General features: G+C 35.8%; 1 protein-coding gene across 1 annotated transcript; it reads left to right on the top strand.

Moving 5' to 3' along the window:
- Positions 1–115: 115 nt before the first annotated feature.
- UBLCP1 (ubiquitin like domain containing CTD phosphatase 1) lies at positions 116–21055 on the top strand. Its single transcript, XM_027545794.1, has 11 exons — positions 116–1073; positions 4652–4849; positions 5632–5723; positions 6316–6401; positions 6484–6599; positions 7596–7694; positions 9995–10032; positions 10594–10692; positions 13496–13612; positions 18010–18137; positions 19958–21055. The coding sequence occupies exons 2-11, from the start codon at positions 4696–4698 to the stop codon at positions 19983–19985; spliced, it is 957 nt and encodes a 318-aa protein (XP_027401595.1). The 5' UTR covers positions 116–1073; positions 4652–4695; the 3' UTR covers positions 19986–21055.
- The last annotated feature ends 512 nt before the right edge of the window (positions 21056–21567 follow it).

Here is a 21567-nt window from a genome sequence, read left to right as displayed (position 1 = left end):
CAAGGCAAGAACACTGGAGTGGGTTTCCATTTCCTTCTCCAATGCATAAGAGTGAAAAGTGAAAGTGAAGTCGCTCAGTCGTGTCCGACTCTCAGCGACCCCATGGACTGTAGCCCACCAGGCTCCTCCATCCATGGGATTTTCCAGGCAAGAGTACTGGAGTGGGGTGCCATTGCCTTCTCCGGACAACAATCTAGTGGGCACTTATTATTATTTTCCTGCTTAACATAAAGGGATGCACGTTGGGAATTCGCTGTACCAGATAGCGGGTGCTCCATATTTTCATTAAAGTCTGTAATTCTTTTGTTAGGGTTTGTAATTGGCTTTCTTAGCATTATGAGGGAAGTGGTAATGGAGGTGGCAATGGGCAGGTAGACATAATTCAATACAAGACTACAGTAATCTCGATGGCAGCTCTTATAACGAGATCAGCTTGCATGATTCTCTGAGACTTGGGCTTGCCCCTTTCTTGACGATCCTGTTCTGAGATTGGGTAAAACGGGTAGAATTCTTAACTCCTGAAATTACTAGTGTTAGTGGCCCCTGGTGACAGGTCGAGTTCTCAAGTCCTCAGTCCTCAAACATCACCTTTTAGGCCTCATTCGGAACATGACAAAGCCACACGAGTCCTAGGCCCGTCTCCCACGAGGATCTCCGTTCACCTGAGTAAGCCTCAGTGCACTGCCTCCGAACCAGCTTCGACTTTGTCGAAATAATACCACAGACGTCATACTCCCGCGGCTCCCGCCCAAGAGCCCGCCAGCGGGACGCATGCGCAGAACTGGCGCGCGCCCACAGCCAGCTAGGCGTCGCAGGTGTGTGTACACCGGTCACAGTCTCCGAAAGGCCTGCTTCCCTCGTCGCGGTGAGGCAGTTCTTGGCGGCGACTACGTAGTATGACCACACGAAGAGAAACAAAGGAAGAGATTGTCCCGTCTCTGGCGCGCTTCCGTTTCAAACTCTAACTTCCGGTTCGTTAGCCGGTTCCGGTCCCCGTCTCTCACTTCCGGTCGCCGTGGGTTCCTCTGCGGTCGGTTCCTGCATCCGCTGTTGTCGGTTCAGCTGTGCTCCAGGTGAGGGGACGCTGGGCATCCCTGCCCACTACCCGCGGAAACACCGTTGGGCTGGAGGACCGCAGCTTTGCTGTCCTCGGTGCGCGACCTTCACTGTGGCCTGGCAGGCCGGCTGGGGCTGCATTAAGGCGTCCCGCCCGCGGCTACCCTGGTCCGTGCGCGGCCCAGGCCTTCGGCCTCGGCCCGCTCATCACAGGGGCCGCCACCCTCGCATCCAGCCTCCTCGCCTGGGTGGAGGGCTTTCCGCCCCTCTGTGGGTTTTTGCGTCCTCCCGTCTCATTCCTCTCTCGTCTGGGGTTTGTCCATTTCTTCCCCCTCCCTGTTGAACGTATCTCAGCCCTTCTGGGTTTTGGGGGTCTCTGCCTGTCTTCTGTGCTGTCCCCTAGCTGCTGCTTCTCTGCACTCGCTCGCAGTTGCTGCAGCCGTGCTGTCCAGAGAACGAGTTGGCAGTTCTTCAATAGTAGGCAGGTTGAAAAGTTAATTCCCCTCAATTCCTAAGGTGTTAACTTAGGCTGAAGGTCCTTTCAAATTGACCGCCTTTGCTACTTTTTAGTTGTGTGGTCTGGAGCAGCTTGTTTTTCTTTTTCAAATTTCTAGCCTGTATAGTGAAGACAGTAGTTGTCACTTTAGGATTGTGAAGATTAAATGAGATTATTCAATAAAATTGTCGAGCATATTATAATTTTTCTATTTTCACCACCATTTGTATTGCTTATAAGTGCTGTCACAGCTGTTATTGCAGGGCTTAACGCTATTGTCATGGTAAACATTACTACCTTGACTAGACAAGTCACCACTGTATGTTAGGTTGGAAGAATTCATCCAGACAGCCGTTCTTGACCGTAGTTTCACCACCATAAAGGTATGTTCCTTGCTAACTTATTTTGGTTGGATCGCCATACCTACCCCCAAAATCGTTTTTCGCTTTATAAATCTGGTAAGATCTGGAATGACACAAAACATTAGAATTGTGTAGGGAAAGGCCAAATGTGAAAACAGAAAATGACTCGTGCATTTGCATTGCATTGCTCCATTCTTGTGAATAATCTAAATATTCAAGGAGTAAAGTTCAGTATAACTTTGAAAAACAGTTTTAAGGGCTTTTGCATTAAACTTTTTTATGGTATTTGTTTTATTGTGCCTAGTCCTTTAGAGCAGTTGTCAGTTTGGAAATCCACTTGTGGCATAGGTGATATGTAGCATTTGTATACTGCTTTACTAAGCACACAGAGCCCATGCCATCTGGCACATTTTCTATTTTAAGGCTGAGAAAATTGAAGAGCCTCTCTAACTTTAAGATGCCTCAAAGATGGGGGGGGAGGTGGCAACAGGGATTGTTAAAACACGAAGTGCTAGGTCTCTTCTTTCCAGGCCCAGTTACATTTCTAACAAGTTACCAAGTGGGGTCAGTGCTGTTGAATGGTCTGGGGACCACACTTTGAGAACACTCATCTAGAGGCACAATGATTTGTCTGCACCCACCTAGAGTTGAGGTGATCTCGCTTCAAATGTTTTGTTCTGCCCAATACAACGTGCTGTATTAGCACTGTTTGCATTCCTAGCTCTTGTAAGTTTTCATTTTTATTTCCACTTCTCACAGAAAAATAATATTTAAATGGTATTTCAGTTTGACACAAAAGGCCTATTTGGCTTTTTTTTTGAGGAGTATAGCATTTGTTAGAGCACGTTCTTGCCAAATAGAATACATTGCTCTAAAGTAGCATACCTTCTTGTAGAGCAGGTTATAAACATAGAATGAATGTAAGTGAATTTATGGTGCTCTTTTCAATGGGCATGCTGAAGACATCTTGAGTTTCCAAATTACATTTGCATGTTAAGATTCAGAATTTGCCTTCTTTCTTGTTGGTTGTAATACTTGAAGAGTGCAGTCATAATATATTATGACAGCATTTGGAAATACCACTACTTTGAGATGAAAAAGATCTAGTTCTCTGACCTGCTGGGGGAACAAACATGAAAACTGGTAGAAAGCTTTATGGCGGGGAAGACCTACCTGCTATCATTGATGAGTGGCAGCTGCTGTATAATCTTTGTGTACTTTATCTGTGCCTGTGGGTTTTGTATTTACTGATCTTTGGTACCTTAAGTTCAATTCAAGAGAGACACAAGGGGAAGAAACTTGAGATTTAGTCAGAAGACCTGTTCATTTATCAGCTGTTTGTGCATGAGCCAATTACATAACCTCTCTGAACTCCTAGAGAATTCCATGGACTGTATAGTCCATGGGGTCACAAAGAGTCGGACACAACTGAGCGACTTTCACTTCACTTCTAAACTCTCTGTTTCCTTCACAGTGAAAGAGAGACAGTTCTTACCAAACAACCTTGTTAAATGAGATTGTGTAAAAACTGTTCTGTGTATTCAGTTCAGTTCAATCACTCAGTTGTATCCGACTCTGTGACCCCCATGAACTGCAGCACGCAAGGCTTCCCTGTCCATCACCAACTCCCGGAGCTTGCTCAAACTCATATGCATCGAGTCAGTGATGCCATCCAACCATCTCATCCCCTGTGAAAAAGTGAAAGTGAAAATCGCTCAGTTGTGTCTGACTATACAATCTATGGAATTCTCTAGGCCAGAATACTGGAGTGGGTAGTCTTTCCTTTCTCCAGGGGATCTTCCCAACCCAGGGATCGAATCCAGGTCTTCCGCATTGCAGGCGGTTTCTTTACCAGCTGAGCCACAAGGGAAGCCCAAGAATACTGGAGTGGCTAGCCTATGCCTTCTCTAGTGGATCTTCCTGACCCAGGAATTGAACTGGGATCTCCTGCATTGCAGGCAGATTCTTTACCAAATGAGCTATTAGGGAAGCCCTGTTTATTAAATCTGAAATAAATAATGGCCATTTACCATTTGTTTAATGCTGTGCCTAAAACACTGCAGTTCTAATTTTTGAAACTATTTAACCAATACTTACTTGCATAGTGCTACCTATGTGCCAGGTAGTATGTGACTTACAAAAATTAACTTACTCCTCATGAACCTTGAGAAGTAGGTAGTATTATCATCCCTATTTTACTGATGAGGAAACCTAGGCACTAAGAGTCAATTAACTTTCTAAGGTTAAATAGCTAATAAGTGGGATTCCTGAACTCCAAACTCAGGTAATCTGACTCAACAGTTTGTGCTCTTAACAACTCACTGTCCTACCTTGCAAATGGTAAATGAACATGGATGGTCCATCATGGAGGAATTTGCCTGTAGCACAAACCTGATATGTAGTTCATGATTGCAGCTTTCCAAACAGGAATAATCTGATAGAATATTAGAGGGTTGTAACTAAGCTAAAAGTTGGGAGCATGGAGGAATTTTAACTTTGACTCCTAATAACTTTTGGTGTTCTGATAACATTTCTATAAGTAGAAAATCCTGTTTCTGTACCATCAAGTTGTAAAATAGGACTCAAAGGATGCAGTTTATAAGACTTAGAGCTTTGATACATCTTTTTAAAAATTTTTGTTGAATATAGTTGCTTTGCAACGTTGTGTTAGTTTCTGCTGTATGACCATGATATCTTTGATACGTCTGTTTCAACATGTATATGGTTTTCTTTCTAGGTATCTTTTTCAGAAGGAAAACTGCCTTATCATATGTTTCAAAGATGGCTCTTCCTATCATTGTAAAATGGGGTGGACAGGAATATTCAGTGACCACACTTTCGGAAGATGATACTGTGCTGGATCTCAAACAGTTTCTGAAGACCCTTACAGGAGTGCTACCAGAACGCCAGAAGTTACTTGGGCTCAAAGTTAAAGGTAATTTTCTTCCTTCTTCAAATTTATTGCATTGATATATTTATAAATCTTTACATTAGCTATTACCAGTTCACCTTAATAAGTCTTTACCCCTGGAGGTTTCTTTGATAGGGATATCCCTTAAACTATTTTAGTGATACAATAAGAGTATTTAAGGATACTTGGAAATAACACCACTATTAAGATTACTGTTGATTTCCTCTGACGGTTGATGTTTGCTTGTTAAACCTTGGACATGGAAGTCCCAGGTAAAGAGTGTAATTTGTAATATCTGTCTTCTAGTACAGTCTTTTCATTACAGCTTGGGCCTTTTACTCTCTCCAAATAACCTTTTCTCTTTTGAAAGTAATAATGATTTAGAAATTATCAGCAATGTTCATATTCAGTTAAAAGGCACTTTTAAGGTGTTTTTGTTTGTTTTATCATTGAAGAGTCAGTTCTGAGTAGCAGTAAATCTACAGTTATCCCAGGCAGTCAATTTTCAGGACTTTCCGGAAAACAGTTACTTTCATCTTGAACAACAGAATAAGAATAAAACATGAGTTTATTTAGTTAGTTGAATTAAAGATGTTCCTCTAAGACGGAGTTGGGGGAAAAAACCCAACCTTGTATTAATTGCTCTTCATAGTGTGTTAGAAACTGCTAATTCAGCAGTAATCGTTTATTAATTTAAGGGAAAAGAACCTGCTGTGGAATCTTTTAATGTTAGGGTTTTGTATAATGGGATAGTGAAACCAGCACCTGAACTTTAGTGAGAAAACAGTCATTTGCTTGTATTGTAGGCAAACCTGCAGAAAATGATGTTAAGCTTGGAGCTCTCAAACTGAAACCAAATACTAAAATCATGATGATGGGAACTCGTGAGGAGAGCTTGGTAAATGTTTACTTTTGTTACATTTGTCCCATTGAAGATGCGTGCGTGCTTAGTCGCTCAGTCATGTCCGACTTTTTGCGACCCTCCAGACTCCTCTGTCCATGGGATTTTTCTGGCAAGAATACCGGAGTGGGTTGCCAGTTCCTCCTCCAGGGGATCTTCCCGACCCAGGGATCAAACCCACGTTTCCTTCATTACAGGTGGATTCTTTACCACTGAGCCACCGAGGCTGAAGATATTATGATTTATATCACACTGTTACATCATAGTTTTAATTGTGGTAAAATTGTCAGTTTAATAGTCAATAGAAAGTAAAAACTGCACAGTGAATGTGGTATTAACTCAGCAGAAAGCAAACACTGGGGAACTTGTCCGTGTACACAGGTAGCTTTTAGTATAGTAGTAGTGATAATGGTCAAATTTAACGTGGTAAATCTGCCCAGTGAACATACGTAAAATGTGGACGTTTTCCCATAGCGTGTGCTTGCAAGACTTTTGGACTCAATTTGTATCTCTTAATTTTTTATGCTATGCATATATTTGTTATGTTAAAGATAATATGGTAAAGCAATACTGTTTTTCGTCTTAATAGGAAGATGTCTTAGGTCCACCTCCTGACAATGATGATGTTGTTAACGACTTTGATATTGAAGATGAAGTAGTTGAAGTAGAAAATAGGTGAGTGCTTTTCATCATCAAAGGGAATTGGTTGTAATACAAGAAAAAGTGAATCTTTTCGTCTGATTTTATTTTTCATTAGGGAGGAAAACCTACTGAAAATTTCCCGCAGAGTAAAAGAGTACAAAGTGGAAATTTTGAATCCTCCCAGGGAAGGGAAAAAACTTTTGGTACTAGATGTTGATTATACATTATTTGGTAAGTCAGCTGAAACGGTGCTTCATCGTCTGTTACCCGTAACAGCATTTTCCCCTTTTGTGTTTTCCTTGCACTACGAATTACTTGAAAGCATTTCTTTTTATTTTAAAAGTAAATCATTTATTGTAAGCAAAAAAAAGAAGTCATATGTAATCCCAAGATCTAGAGATCTTTTTTTATGTGTTAATTTCCTGGATATTTATATGTATATCCTTTTCATGTTTACTTAATGATATATTCAACATTTCAATCATTTTGTATTCATTGTGAGTTAAATATATGTATTTTTTGGTCTGGTGATTTTCTAGTTTGTGAATACGTGATACTTTAATAAAGCCGTTAGCTATTTATTAACATTTTATGAGGATTATTTAAAAATCATTTTTGATAGTTTATTTCTGGTTTTCTGTTATGTTCAAAACAGATTCTTGAATTTAAGAATTTGACATTTGATACTTCATGTCAACAAAAAAAGATATTCATTTCATCCTTTAATATTGCCAGAAATAATTAGTTAACTCCTGACATTAAAATGATCATATTTACCTCTAATCCTAACCTTTAAGTACATGTCATAAGTTAGTGTACATTTATTTTAAAATTTGATTATTAAATTAATTGAATCTGTCATTTTGGTGAAATATGATTATATTTGGAAGGTGAATGGCTAAAAAGTGAGTATATCTGGCCCTAGTTTGTTTTTCATATCCTAAAATAAGATCTATGTTTTAGAGATTAGAAGAAAATGTACTGTTTATTATATAAGCCTGAATTCTGGGTATTGACTCTTTGCAAATTGAACAGAATTGATCAGTTAAAGTTGGAGCAAGAATAGTGAATCGTGTGCTTTGAAGATGTCCCTCTGTCAGCTGATAGAAGTTAGTCCGAAGTAGTTAGTATTTTGAGTGTTTCTGTTATATTTCAGAAGTTTAATTGATGTTAGATACTTGTCCATGATAATAAACTAATCATCATTTCTAACTGATTTTCTTTTAGACCATAGGTCTTGTGCAGAGACTGGGGTAGAATTAATGCGGCCATATCTTCATGAATTCCTAACATCTGCATATGAGGATTATGACATTGTTATTTGGTGTAAGCTGTATTTCTTGTTTAGATTTTCATGAAAATAAGGTTATTGCTTATATTACTTTGCTTTATAAAATGTGACTTAAATTTTATTTTGCAAATTTCTGATGAAGCATGTTTGATACTTTCATCACAGTGTGAACGTATACATGTATTTGCCAATACCACTGAAATACTTAAATATAGGATGAGAGTAGTTTATAGTATGAAATAAAATGGCCTGTTTTTACAAGACCCCACTTTGATAAGGATCTTTTCTTTCTGATATTTCCTATAGAATCTTTGATGTTTTAGTATACTGTTGCTTTCTCCTTTCTTCATTATTCTAGTCTCAGAACATTAGAGAAACATATGTATTAAAAAAAATTTACAGTGATATAGTTCAGAAATAAAGGCAATGTGAATTTACTTAGGGAAAATTAATAAGTGGGTTAAAGCAGTGTGACTCAAGTTGTGGTCTGCCATCCCAGGAACTTGTAGGTCTATGACAAGAGTGAGTTTGCTCCAGAAAAGTAAATTTACTGCATTACCGAGCACACTGTTCAGTTGAGGTGACATTATTTTTTTTGTGGCATGATTTTCTGAAAAGGAAAGGGGAGTGGTGTATTGATTTACATCTTACCTTCCCATAAACATTTTAAGTTTTCTCTTGGCAATGTCATAAGCAGAAAAGAGCTATCCTAATTGTGAATTAATAAACTGCCATCAGCTAAAGATGGTACATTTAACTGTATTAGGTTACTGATTATAGAGGCTACATACTTCTGCAGTCTGTAAATTTCCTTTGTATTTTCTCTTATTAATCAGAGTATTTCAATAGTTTAGTACTAACATGAGTGCATATCTGTTATAACTAAATATATACTTAAACATATAATTTTCTGATTTTTAAGATACAGAGGAGAAAGCTTCCTAAAAAACAGTTTTGTGTTCAGCAATTCTGACTTCTGAGATGACATTTGAGAAAAACGTTTATCCTCTAACTGTTATTAGAGTAGACTTATGGATTTTGAGAATTTTTTACAATCATATATTTAAAATAGGTTATTTTTATAAATTTCATAGTAGTACATTGAAAAGGGCATCTCATTTTATAGCTAAGTAGACTAAGGTTTTAATTCTGGCTCTGACCTTCCTGATACTGGGCAGGTCAGTTAATCACTCTGAGCCTTAGCTTCTTCATCTGAGAAATGAAGATAAGGAAACCTATATTTCAGGATAGTTATAAGAATAAAATATTGATATAGCAACTAGTAATGTGTCTGACATGTAATAATTGCTTAATAGTTAAGAAATCCTTTTTATTAGCTGAGAATCTGTTTTTCATCTGGGAATTACAGATTCAAAATATATACTGAATTAAAAAGTTATTTTTCCCTATCACATGATTTGTTGTCATTGTAGACACATCATTCTCTAAAATTTTAGTTCAGCTGACCAATTTTGCGTGTAAGGTGATTTTGGTTATTTTATGTGTGCTAAAGATTTTTATTCCAAGAACTTAGGTACCTCAATTGCCCTTAAAAAATAACATACATGCATGTGTATACACACTTTAAATAATTGAACTCCTTTTTCCCTTTTGAAATATTTTACTTTGTAATACCTATGTAGTTTAAGTCCAGTAACTTGAGATGAGTAATGCACATGAAGCTGAAGGTTGAATTTTAATGTCAGTGATCTCAAAGAGGTTGGTAACTGACAGTGAGCAGGTACATAACATAGATGCAGTTTATGAATTTAGTTGTCTTAGACTTGTTAAAAGCTGCTCGACTCAGTGATCACTAAGTTTGCCAGACCTGGAAAAATTGTAATTTTCATTAGCTTATATTGACGTACATACATATTCATCTGCTTATATTGACATACATACATACACACGCCCCCGCCCACACAACCCCCGTCCCCGCCACCTGTGTGTTACCTGGCAGGGGGAACATAGAAAAAAATGGAGATCCAGGCACCCTAAATTCAAGTTTAGAACTGATGGAGAATAGTAGCAGGGCTGTTTTTAAAAGGGTGATTAGGGCTTGATTTATGAATTTCCTAGGTTCAGAGTTCCTTTGAGCATTGGTGACTGGTATCTTTTAGAGAAAAGTTAAAAATTGTTGTCTTGAAGACACAGTAAAATAAGTTTGTTTTTATAAATAATTAAAAGAAAATTAACCATAAATTATGCTAGGGATTATTTGTGGTATATTTGAACTTTTAGTATTGCTTAGAAACTAATTTATACAGAAGAAAGATTTTTTTAAATTAAGTTCAAACTTTTCATATATATTGTGTTATCATTCCTCATGTTTTAGCTGCAACAAATATGAAGTGGATTGAAGCTAAAATGAAAGTAAGTGTTAGAAAACAATCCATTTAAGAACATTTTGAAACTGCATTTGTCTTTTTAGAAAATTCTGAATTAATTTCATTGTGATTGGAGGACATTTAGTATCAAAACAAATGCCAATATCAGGAGTTAGAGGTGTTTTTCAAGTCTGCTTAGTGGTGATTTGCTTTGATTACCTACCTATGTCTTTTTCAAGATAAAGTACAGCAAAGCTCCTGTTCCTCTTTCCCTCATTTTATGCTAACACTTTATTTTCCTTCTTTTGTCTGATATGTGATGCTTAAAGGAGTGATGCTCTTCTAAAATAGTGAATTAGGAAGTAACCTGTTTCTGGTAGTATATTGAAAAGGGCCCCTCATTTGGAAGCTAAATAGACTAGAGTTCTTTGGACTACCATTTACTCAATCTGCTTAGTGAAACTAAAATGCTTGCCAGTTGTTGATCAAGATGTGGTAGCCAGGGGGATAGAAAGATGGTATAATGGGAAATTATGCTGGGCTATTCATAAAGCCTGGGATTGTCTACATTATTATATTTTAACCATGTGAACATTTATATTTATAGGAGCTGGGAGTGAGTACAAATGCAAATTACAAGATTACCTTCATGTTGGACAGTGCTGCTATGATAACAGTGCATACTCCGAGGAGAGGATTAATAGATGTAAGAAGTCATTTTTCTTTTATTTAAAGACTTGCTTGTTTTCTGATATATTATTTGCATTTGTATTGATGGAATAAACTACACAAAGAGTTTAGAAATCCGACTGGATAATAAAGTATCAGTTGAGTTTTGACGGAGGAAGCTGTATTTCAAGTTAATAGATTTGAATTTTAGTGACAAAATTAAGAAGCTTAAGGAAGGGCTGTCAGGAAAAGTCATGGTTAATTGTCCTATGATGATAGCAGCACAGTGTTGCTAAAGACAGAATGCTGCTGCTACTGCTGCTGCTAAGTCGCTTCAGTCGTGTCCGACTCTGTGGGACCCCATAGGCGGCAGCCCACCAGGTTCCGCCATCCCTGGGATTCTCCACTGGAGTGGGTTGCCATTTCCTTCTCCAATGCGTGAAAGTGAAGTCGTGTCCAACTTGTAGCGACCCCGTGGACTGCAGCCTACCAGGCTCCTCCGTCCATGAGATTTTCTAGTCAAGAGTACTGGAGTGGCTTGCCATTGCCTTCTCCAACAGTGTAGAGGAGACAGAGTAGATGAGAAAAAATACTGGATATCTTCAGGGAAGATAGTAGAAACAGACCAGAACATACTTGTCTTGGCCTATATGAAACTGATAAATAAAAGCAGATACATCATGATGCATGTCTTTGGGGTGACGTATGTGAAGGCCTAAAGAAAATAAGAAGAACCGTCAAAAAAGATTTGTGCTTAAAAAGATTAAGTTTCTTCACTTTGTTTACTCATGAAGTAACTAGTCATACTATGAACTTCTAGTATCTGCAAAGCCCTGCAATGGGCACTGTTGGGAATAAAGAGATGAGAACACCTGGTTCCATGCCTTTTGGAAACACACAGACTAATAGGAATTGGGGAGAACTTAGCAAACTAGGAAAATTTAGAAGAGACAGTATTAAAATTGTCCATCATAAGTCAAATTATGTGCATGGGGATTTTTCAGTAAAGGAAATTAAATCTACATCAGGAGAAAATGTAATTTATTATCTGCTGAAGTGGTACATTTACTAAATCTAAACGGGGAAAAGAAGTGTGGCAAATGTTAAACATAGGAATGTTTCTAATAATGAAAAAGGAATAAAAAGAAATCCTCAATAAACAAATCCCCACCATGGTAGACAGTTGATTGTATAAATTTTTGTTCACCCCTTTAATGGAATGCGGCTAACTATTTGATGTAGTATTTAGTGCTTTAAAATTTTTTCATGATACATTATTAAAGTGAAAGAAGTATTTTAGCAGTATTTGCAAACTGTTAGAAAATAGTTTTTTAACCTTTGTTTGGTTCAGGGTTTCCCTTAGCTTAACAAAAGATCTGTGAACTCTTTGAGGCTGCCGCTGTTTATCAGAAAGACTGGAGGTAAATATACCGGAATATCTAGTTGTAATCTTTGGTACTAACTGGATTATAGATATTTAAAATTTTTCCTTTGTCCTTTTTTGTGTTTTCACAATTTTTTTCCCTACAGTCAGCAATGTTACTTCTCTAATTGAGAACAAAGTAGTGCATGTTTTGGGGAACATATAGTGCTTGACCTAATTACAAAATGACAGCTCTATTTAGGAGGATGTAGGATTGCTAACCCTGGCTGTCATAGAGCTCTTGTCTTATCTCTTGAGACTTTATGTTGGCTAGGAAAACCAAAAATCTGGTTTGTTGTTTCAGTTCCAATATATTTGTCTTCAAGTATTTGGGGGGTTTGTTTCAGTAGTAAACAGATAGTGCAAACACATACAGCAAATAAAATTATAGTGACATTAAAATATTTCAATAACATTTTTTGTAGTAGCAAGAACGCTAAGATAGGAAAAGAGACTTTCTCCATATTAAAATAAACTATAGAAGGAAAAAAAGAAAACATTTTAAAATGACAACTCTTATCACCATTTATTACTACCATTTAATTTCATATAGTTAATAGCATGTAATCTCGTATCACAAATCAGACTCCTGCATTCAGCAAATTTCTTCTAAAAGAAAAAACTTTTAACTTCTAAAAGTTAGTGTATTAAAAAAATTTTTGAATGTATAAAAAAAGTTCACGTGATTCACAAATAAAGTATGTAGTGAAAAGTCTTCCTCCGTCCTGAACCTTCCAGCCACTTAACTGTCCTTCGTATAGGCAATCACTGTTACTTCTCATGTGGTTTTACAGAGAATTTATGCAAGTATCAACAGATATGAATATCTGAGGAATTATCTTTTTGAAGGCTCATTTTAAGAATTCAGAAATACAAGAAAGAATTTACAAATTATGGTATTTTTGAAGTTAAGCAGTCAAATGCTCTAGAAATTGTGCACGTGTACTACTGAACTAAAGAGAAAGTCAATTTTTGCTTTACAAAATATTTAAATATTGTAGTAAAAGAGCCAGAAACATTGTTGTTAAGGTTTGCTAGTTTTGAAAACAGAACCCAAGTGAAACCTCAGGTTCTGGGGACATAAGACTGCTCAGCAGACTCTAAATAATTACTAGATTCTTACTTTTTAAATTAAATACTCTTATTTTGATCCCAAATCTTTGTGTTAAAATTATTGAAAGTGTTATAATGGGCTTAGTTCCATTAGACATGAGCAGACCTTTCAGAAGTTAACATTGGGAGATACATTGTCTCTTAAAGTGTGTTGCCTCTCAGTTCTGGTCTGTTCACAGAGCCATCACTGTCTTGTGGTAAAGGAACACTGGCATAGTTCTGTAGGCATTTTGCAGTATTTTTGCTTCTAAGAAAGGATGAACTATTAATGAAATTTAAGTTAAATCTAAGTTTTTATTCTAAGGTAAAGCCTCTTGGTGTTATATGGGGAAAGTTTTCGGAGTTTTACAGCAAGAAAAACACCATCATGTTTGATGACATAGGAAGAAATTTTCTAATGAACCCACAGAATGGACTAAAGGTAAGACATAATTTACTTGCTATTCTCATATATGCTGGTATATGTAGTAGAACTTTAGCACTATTGAATTTCATAAATTTTTTCAGGTAATGTGTTGGCAAGAAAAACTTACATGTTTAGAAAAATTCGTATAAAATTGAACATTTTCTCTTTCGCATGGTATCTCCTTAGTTAACCAACTCATGTAGATGTTTTATTTTCACTAAGCTCTGAGGAACAACATGAGCTTACTGACATTGACTTTCAGCATCAAAAGTGAAAGCATCAGACATTGTTGGATTAAGGATTGTTGTTATTGTTAAGTCTTTAAGTCATGTCTTACTCTATGTGATCCCATGGACTGTAACCTGCCAGGCTCCTCTGTCCATGATGATTGTCCAGACAAGAATACTGGAGTGGGTTGCCATGCCCTCCTCCAGGGGATCTTTCCAACCCAGGGATCGAACCAGGTCTCCCTCATTGCAGGCAGTTTCTTTACCGTGTGAGCAGTGTAAAATTGGTGAGAGAGAAATTGAAACTTAAAGTTTTCGGTACCTGTGACTGCCAATGTGTCAGTACAATATGAAAATGGAAAAGAGAGCTTGATATTATGGTACTAATGCAAATGAAATCTCCATTTGAAGTGTAAATCCTGACACTAAGATATTTTTAATCTCAGTCCTCAACTTTTCCACAAGCTGAATTCTTGATGACTTTAAAAGACAAGAGAAAAACTTGAAGCAGAATCATTTTGAAGCTATCCTTGCAGACTATTGATGTGGTCTTCGGTGTACAAGAAGGATAGTTGAGGGAATTTTTATTAATGTAGGCAGTGAATTGTCACAAATATAAAAACTCTTGACTTGGAAGAGAAGTACTAGGGATAGATTGGTGGTTATGTTCCCCTTTAAAAAAAATGATTTCTGTTTGAGGCTTTAGGAGAAGTGCTTTTCCCCTGTGTGGTTTACCAGGTGTAAGACACAAAAGTACATTCTTCAGTCTTGAGCAAAGATTCAGTTGGTCTAAGCTGAATCTTGTATGAAACCAATGGTATCTGTACTGGAAAGGAGGTAAAATCATGGTATTCAGGGAATGATTAAAATTTTTTTTTGGTTGAGGTATAATATTAGTTTCAGGTGTACAATATAATTTATGATTTGATATTTGTATAAATTGTGAAATGATCACCACACTTCTGTCACCATACAGAGTTATTTTTTTTCTTGTGATGAGAACATTAAGATCTACTCTCTTAGCAGCTTTCAAGTATGCAATACGGTATTACTAACTATAGTTATTATGCTCTACCTTATATCCCCATGACTTATTTTATACCTAGAGGTTTGTACCTTTTGACTTTCTTCGTTTCTCCCACCTACCCATTTCTGGCAACCACCAATCTGTTCTTTCTGTTCTCTGTTAGGTATGAGCTTGGTTTTGTGTGTGTGTTTTGTTTTTGTTTTTTCTTAGATTCTGCATGTAAGTAAGACAGGGAATGACTTTTGAGAAGAGCTTAAATTAAAAAAAAAAATATTACTTTCATGTGTGTTTTTAGAAGAAACATTTTCCCAGCCAACATTTGGGCCCTCCTCATCTCTGGATACAGCAAGATGATGATACAAATTTCTAGTACTTTAGAGCAAGATTTTTTTTTTTTTTTTAACCAGAGTACTCAGTAGAATCACTGAAGGAGTTCCTAAAAATATATTAGTTTCCACCTCCAAAAATTCTAATTCAGGAGAGGTATTTTTAAGCATTCTGTAGGTAATCTCTCTCATGTCTCCTTTTGAAAACTCCTTCTAAGAAAGTAGTAATTAATGTTCTGCCCACATTGACATAGAAGTGGTTTTGAAATTGAGAAATACTCTTAAACTATGTGTTTGTTAGCACTGTTTCATAATACTTCTGGTAGAAATCTCAAAGATTTCACAGAGATTTTAAAGATTGCTTATTTTTGAAGTAGTTAACTTCTTATAATAAAAGTTTGTTAATCTTAAGGTTTGAAATATAACATAGGAGGCTTTGTCAGTTATAAATATAGTACTGAACTTAAGGAAGTTGAGTTTCGGTCATGCATAAACAGTAGTTACTCTGAACTTCACTTTTATTATCTATATAAGGAAGTGGAAATATAAGAGAATGTAGATCATCTAAATATCCTTAAGTTCCTAAAAATGTTTTTTTGGTTATGCAGCAGTAGGGATAATATATGTTGATCACTTAGATTATTCTTGAGAATGGAACAGTGATTATACTGAAACAGTTGAAGTCAATTTTTTCCACTTAACTGGTTTAACTTTTAGATCTAGAATCTTTGGGTTATTTTAGTTTTGTTAATAGTGCTTAAGACCAATTCAATTGTTTAGAAAGTAAAAGTAGCTTAGCAGGGCCTTGGGTTGAAAGTCTTATTTATTAGGCACTGAATCTGTACTTTCTCTTTCAGTCTAAATCTTTTCCTGCTTTTACACTGGAAATCACTTTGGTACATTGTATGTTAATAGTTTAGAAGTTAGTATGTTTCTTTTACAACCTTTAGTTACATGAGGAAATACTTTAAAATATTACAGTATTGCCCAGGATTGTGCAAAAACTCATGTCACCACATTCTGATATCATGCCTGTTTATACGTAGCTGCAGAGCTTACGCAAGCCCCTGCGGAGACTCTTCTTGATCTCCAGCAGTCACTGCTGCTGCTGTGAAGCAGCACTGCCTGTTTGGAAGTAGGATCTCCTACAAGAGCTTGCATCTGTGCAGATTCTGACAGCTCTTACTGGTGCCAGTCAGCCACCCGCTGACTCACAGCTGTGGAGGTCCTTGGCCCTAAGCTGTTTTGATGCAAGTAGAACCTGGGATGTATGGGAGTATTTTCTTCTGTTGGTTTCAAGCTGCTATTGTGTTTTTCCCATGACACAGTATATAAAAATTCTTGTTAAACCTCTACTCTTGATTGACACGGTAACACTCCCATGGGCTCATTGTTCTCAATATGTAACAATGATCAAATGTCATGTTTTTAAATGTCCCTATGTAAAATTGACCAGTGTGCATTTTCTCTCAGTCACGATAAGGATATATTAATATTTTACTAAAATGATTTATTCACTTCTTATAGGAGTATGTTTGATTAAAAACAATTTTTTTTTTTATAATGGAAAAGTTCAAACATAGAACTGCTTGGAATTGTATAAATTAACCCCCATGTATGCATCATCCTATTTAAACAACTTGTTAATTCATGAATGTTTGCTCTATACCTTAACTGTTTTCCTCTCTTTGATATTTTGCAGCAAATCCTAGACATTATTTCATCTAAAATTAGTTAAAGGTTTATGAAATGCTATCGAGTGGTATATAGATGAGCAGGTTGTTTTAAAAAGTAGAACTCTATTAGAACTTTAACATAAAGAAAAGTACATAAAATGTATAGTTTAACATTATTTTACAGAGAACTTGTGTAACTACCATTCAAGTCAAGATATAAAATTCCTTACTAATTATAGTCTTCAACCCTGTCCATCATCCTGACTTTGATGCTTTTGAAATGAACTTTTTATCATAATAAAATATATTGAACTTAAAAATTCAGAAACCATGACCACTTTTTATGGAAAAACTCATATAATTAAAAATATTTTAATAGAGACTTTAATAATAAAGAAAAATACTTATGATAAAATGTGAGTGAAAACAGGTTATACCAATGCATAATATCTTAGTTATATAAAAATTTAATAGAAAAATACTGATGTGAAATAATCAGACATTTATTTTTCATCATTAGTTTGTTCTTCCATACTAATATATGATAATGATGTTTTATTCTCTAGTATTATAATACAAAGTTGATTTTTTAAATTTATTTAAATGTTTTCTCTTTTCTTTTTTTTAAATAACAAAACAACTATGTGGAGGACTTCTGGGGTTAAATGCATATGTAATATTGCATTTTATTGTCTGATAGTTTTTTATCAGTTTTTGGTCTTTGAAATTATTTGTAATAATAAATTTATGGTTTAAAAAAGTTTATCTCACTCTTCTATAAATCAAGCTTGTATTGTGTACCTTTTTAATGAATGAAGTGACGTGGATGAGATTATTTAATTAGTAAGAAGCAACTAGATAGAAGGGGGAAAAGTCTTAAGTAGTTCTGCAAAGTAGAGAAGCCATGTAGGGTTGAAGTGCTGTAAGATAGCTGGTGTTGTCAAGTTCAGACTGAAAGGCTAATAGAAGACAAATTAGGTGGAAGGGCTCTTCTATTATAAACACACCATGACTGTCAGTGAGATAATATAAAAGTAATTCTTAGTATTGACATCCTTGGTGATATTAATTTCATTGACTGTAACTTAAATGTACAAGTTTGTACTATTTTTCTTACTGCAATGTGAATTATTGGATAATGTCTGTTTTCTAATAGATAAGACCTTTTATGAAAGCACACCTAAATCGAGATAAAGACAAAGAACTTTTAAAATTAACCCAATACCTCAAGGAAATAGCAAAACTAGATGATTTTTTGGACCTGAATCACAAATACTGGGAAAGGTAAGTGTCATTTGTTTAATCATTTATTTCATCTGTACGTTAATGAATGAAAAAATTATCTGGTATCTGTGGTATACACATAACTCTTATTTTTTATTTAAAATGGGTAAATTCTAAAGCTGTTTTGTAATCTAGTGACATCTCCCCTGGAACTGTTTTTCCCTTTCGTCTTAACCTCTAACTTGTTCATAAACACACATCTCTTAAGACCTTCGGTACTTCTTTAGTAGAGAGGCTCTCAAAGGCTAGTGCATGTTTTTAATGCTACCTGTTAATTATTTTGTAACATTTAGTGGGTCACTCTTTTATGAATCATATGAGAATGTAGTCCCTGTTCTCATACTGTAAAATAATGTCAGGATAAAATAAAATATGCTAAAATGTTTTTTGTTAAAAATTACAGGTAACCTCTCTGTAGCAGAAAAATTAGAAAATTAATTCCTTTAGGCAAACAGTTGTGATTATGAAAGATACTAGCTTGATGTCTTGTCTTCTAGTCTTTTTTTCTGAGCACAAATTTAAATACAAATCTACACATAGATTTCATGTAAACATCAAGATTTTGTAGGATAAACCTCTGGAGGTGTGGACAGGATTATGTACTGCAAGTATTCTTTTCAAAGTAAATCTTTAAAGATTGGATTTCACTAATACAGCAACAAAAGAAACTTCATGTAATATAACACTCTGGCTGAATTACACTTTTGGCTTTTCAGATCACTCGTACACTTATTTACTTAGATATACTTATATACTTACATAAACTTGTAATATGCTTCTTACTAGAGTCTCATAATATTAGGACTGTCATTTTTATCCCCAGTTCCTATAAATGGTGTAATAACTAAGGCATAGGAATAATAGACACCATTGTGAGCAAGTTTTACCATCAAGACTTATCTAGATCTCCTGATTTTAAGAACTCTTTCTCCACCCCCATAGCTCTGAGTATAGTAATTCATAAATGGGAGAAATAGAGATGTAAAAATTTTAGTTTGTTTGCACACTCCTATAAAATAATATGAAGAAAAATTTGTTTGTTTAGTGAATTAACATCTTTACACTCTTGATCAGAGTTCTTTAGCAGCTTTGGCTGACTACCTTTATGCAGGAAGATCATTAAATGGACTTTGAGTTTTGGGGGAAATTTATAATATTGGCTAATACATTGGTTTCACATTTGGAAGTAAGACAGTATGTAGTGACAGTGTGCAGCCTCCAGAGTCTTGTTTTCAATCTGAACTCCACCACTTTCTTGCTGTATGAACTTGGACAAATTGCTTAACCTCTTGTGACTGTAAAATAGAAATAAATTCTCGTTGAAAACTCCTCATAGAATATTGTGAGGACTAAATAAATTAATGCATGTGTTTAGAACAGTACTTGGCACATAATTAATGTATGTTGCTGCTGCTGCTGCTGCTAAGTTGCTTCAGTCATGTCTGACTCTGTGCGACCCCATAGACGGCAGCCCTCTAGGCTCCTCTGTCCCTGGGATTCTCCAGGCAAGAATACTGGAGTAGGTTGCCATTTCCTTCTCCAATGCATGAAAGTGAAGTCGCTCAGTCGTGCCCGACTCTTTGCATCCCCATGGACTGCAGCCTACCAGGCTCCTCAGTCCATGGGATTTTCCAGGCAAGAGTGCTGGAGTGGGTTGCCATTGCCTTCTCCTAATGCATGTTAGGGATTATTAACAGTTATTACTTATCTTGAAAAGGTTTGTTATTAAAATAAGCAACTTTCTTTGGGGAGGAGTGTTAGATTGTTAACTTGAATTCAGTGTAATACAGCTTAGACATCTTTATTTTGATTTCTTGCAGGTATCTCTCAAAGAAGCAAGGACAGTAGTTACAAGCTGTACTGGCAGTTATTGAAGATACTTGATTATCCAGGAACAACTTCTCGCTTTTATGCTAAAGATCTTTATGATAGTGCTGGACACTGCAGCAAATACCAACTGCTTATACTTGGTCTTCCAGTTTTTTTGTAAATTTAATTTTATATTTTTTGAAGATCATAGCAATACGCCAAAAAAGAAAAAAGCTCCCCCCATATGAATATACTGTAACTCTTAAAAAATATTTTCTCCAGCATAGAGTAGTGAGTACTGCCCCCCCCCCCCCCCCCCCCCCCCGCCACACACACGAAGTGGCAGAAATGTATACTTAACAATGTTATTTTGTGACTTTGGAAACAAGTATGTCTTGTGTTTTTGTCTCAATGTGTTGTCTAAGCCCAAACCCATCTTGAAACTACTGTTTTTCTCTTTAAAACCAAAAAAAGAAATGTTTTTAGTAAGGAACTTAATTTGGTTTGCTTAAAATCACCAAGATTTTTTTTTTATTCCTTTGTCATAAACACAATTTCTCTTCTTACTCCATTACTTACATTTCTAAATTCTGACCTGTTTCATTTGGGTCTGTATGTGTGTCAGTGTTCTTTGAGTAAAACTGGAAAACGTCTGCTGTGATACACATATGTCATAGTATGACAAATAGTAAACGTAAGACTGAGGAATGGAAGTCCAGAACTAGAGTGTGTTTCTTTGTGGTGGCCAAGTAGAAGCACTCCTGCCTCAAACCATTGTCCTAAAAGCAGTACATTTTCAAATGGGATGTATCACTGGTTCAGCCCTGAAAAGCATGAACAAAAAGTTTTTGTTCTGTTCCAGCTCTGTCTTGTAGAAGTGCAGACACTGTGTTTCAGTGAAAATACCTAGCCATAAGATGAAAAAAAATTTATTTGCAATGCTTGTGCCTGCAGATATGTAATGTGACCACTGTTTTGTGTTGACAGTATTGCTTTATAGAGTTCTTCTATTTGAAAGGAATCTGATTCTTTCAAATAAACATGGTATATATTGTTCTTATGGGGGACTATTTCAGTGGTGTAAATAATAAATTTCTTTTCTTAAGACATTGGTTATCTGCTCTATATTATCCCAGATATTTTGCCTCTTTGTTGAATCATGAAACAAACACTAGGTTCAGGTAGGCACTTCTTGAAAAAAATTAAATGTGTATAGTTTTAAAAGTGTTTATCACTATTCATGCATTTGGAGTTGATTTTAGCAACTAATTAGGTAGTTAGCTTACTTATTTCTAATAAGCACCATGTTTTCAGAAAGATAAACTGTTTGGGGTTGTTATTAGAAAGATATAGAGTATAGAAGCATTTGAGAACCCTTAATTAAAATGATTCAATGAGAGCATTTTAATTAGGCTAAATTTAAATATTTAAAGATAGAATAGAATCTTTTAGAGTATTTCTTTGGCACATTTTCCCACTGTAAAAAGCAGCTTATTATTCTAAGTTAGGCATGGAAAGGGCTTGATCTTTTTAAGAAAGTTGAAAACTTCAAACTGTTTATATACGTTGATAAAGAGCAAACATTTTCTAAATCAGTGTAAACTAGAATATAAAACTTAGC

Source organism: Bos indicus x Bos taurus, chromosome 7, assembly GCF_003369695.1.
Source record: "Bos indicus x Bos taurus breed Angus x Brahman F1 hybrid chromosome 7, Bos_hybrid_MaternalHap_v2.0, whole genome shotgun sequence".
Lineage (NCBI taxonomy): Eukaryota > Metazoa > Chordata > Mammalia > Artiodactyla > Bovidae > Bos > Bos indicus x Bos taurus.
This window is presented reverse-complemented; position numbering and strand designations above follow the sequence as displayed.

Bases quoted from the DNA above. Each gene is read 5' to 3' on its own strand.
- UBLCP1 (XM_027545794.1), top strand. From the start codon at position 4,696: ATGGCTCTTCCTATCATTGTAAAATGGGGTGGACAGGAATATTCAGTG. The intron at 5,724-6,315 runs GTAAATGTTTAC...TCGTCTTAATAG, and splicing joins GAACTCGTGAGGAGAGCTTG to GAAGATGTCTTAGGTCCACC. The intron at 18,138-19,957 runs GTAAGTGTCATT...GATTTCTTGCAG, and splicing joins AATCACAAATACTGGGAAAG to GTATCTCTCAAAGAAGCAAG.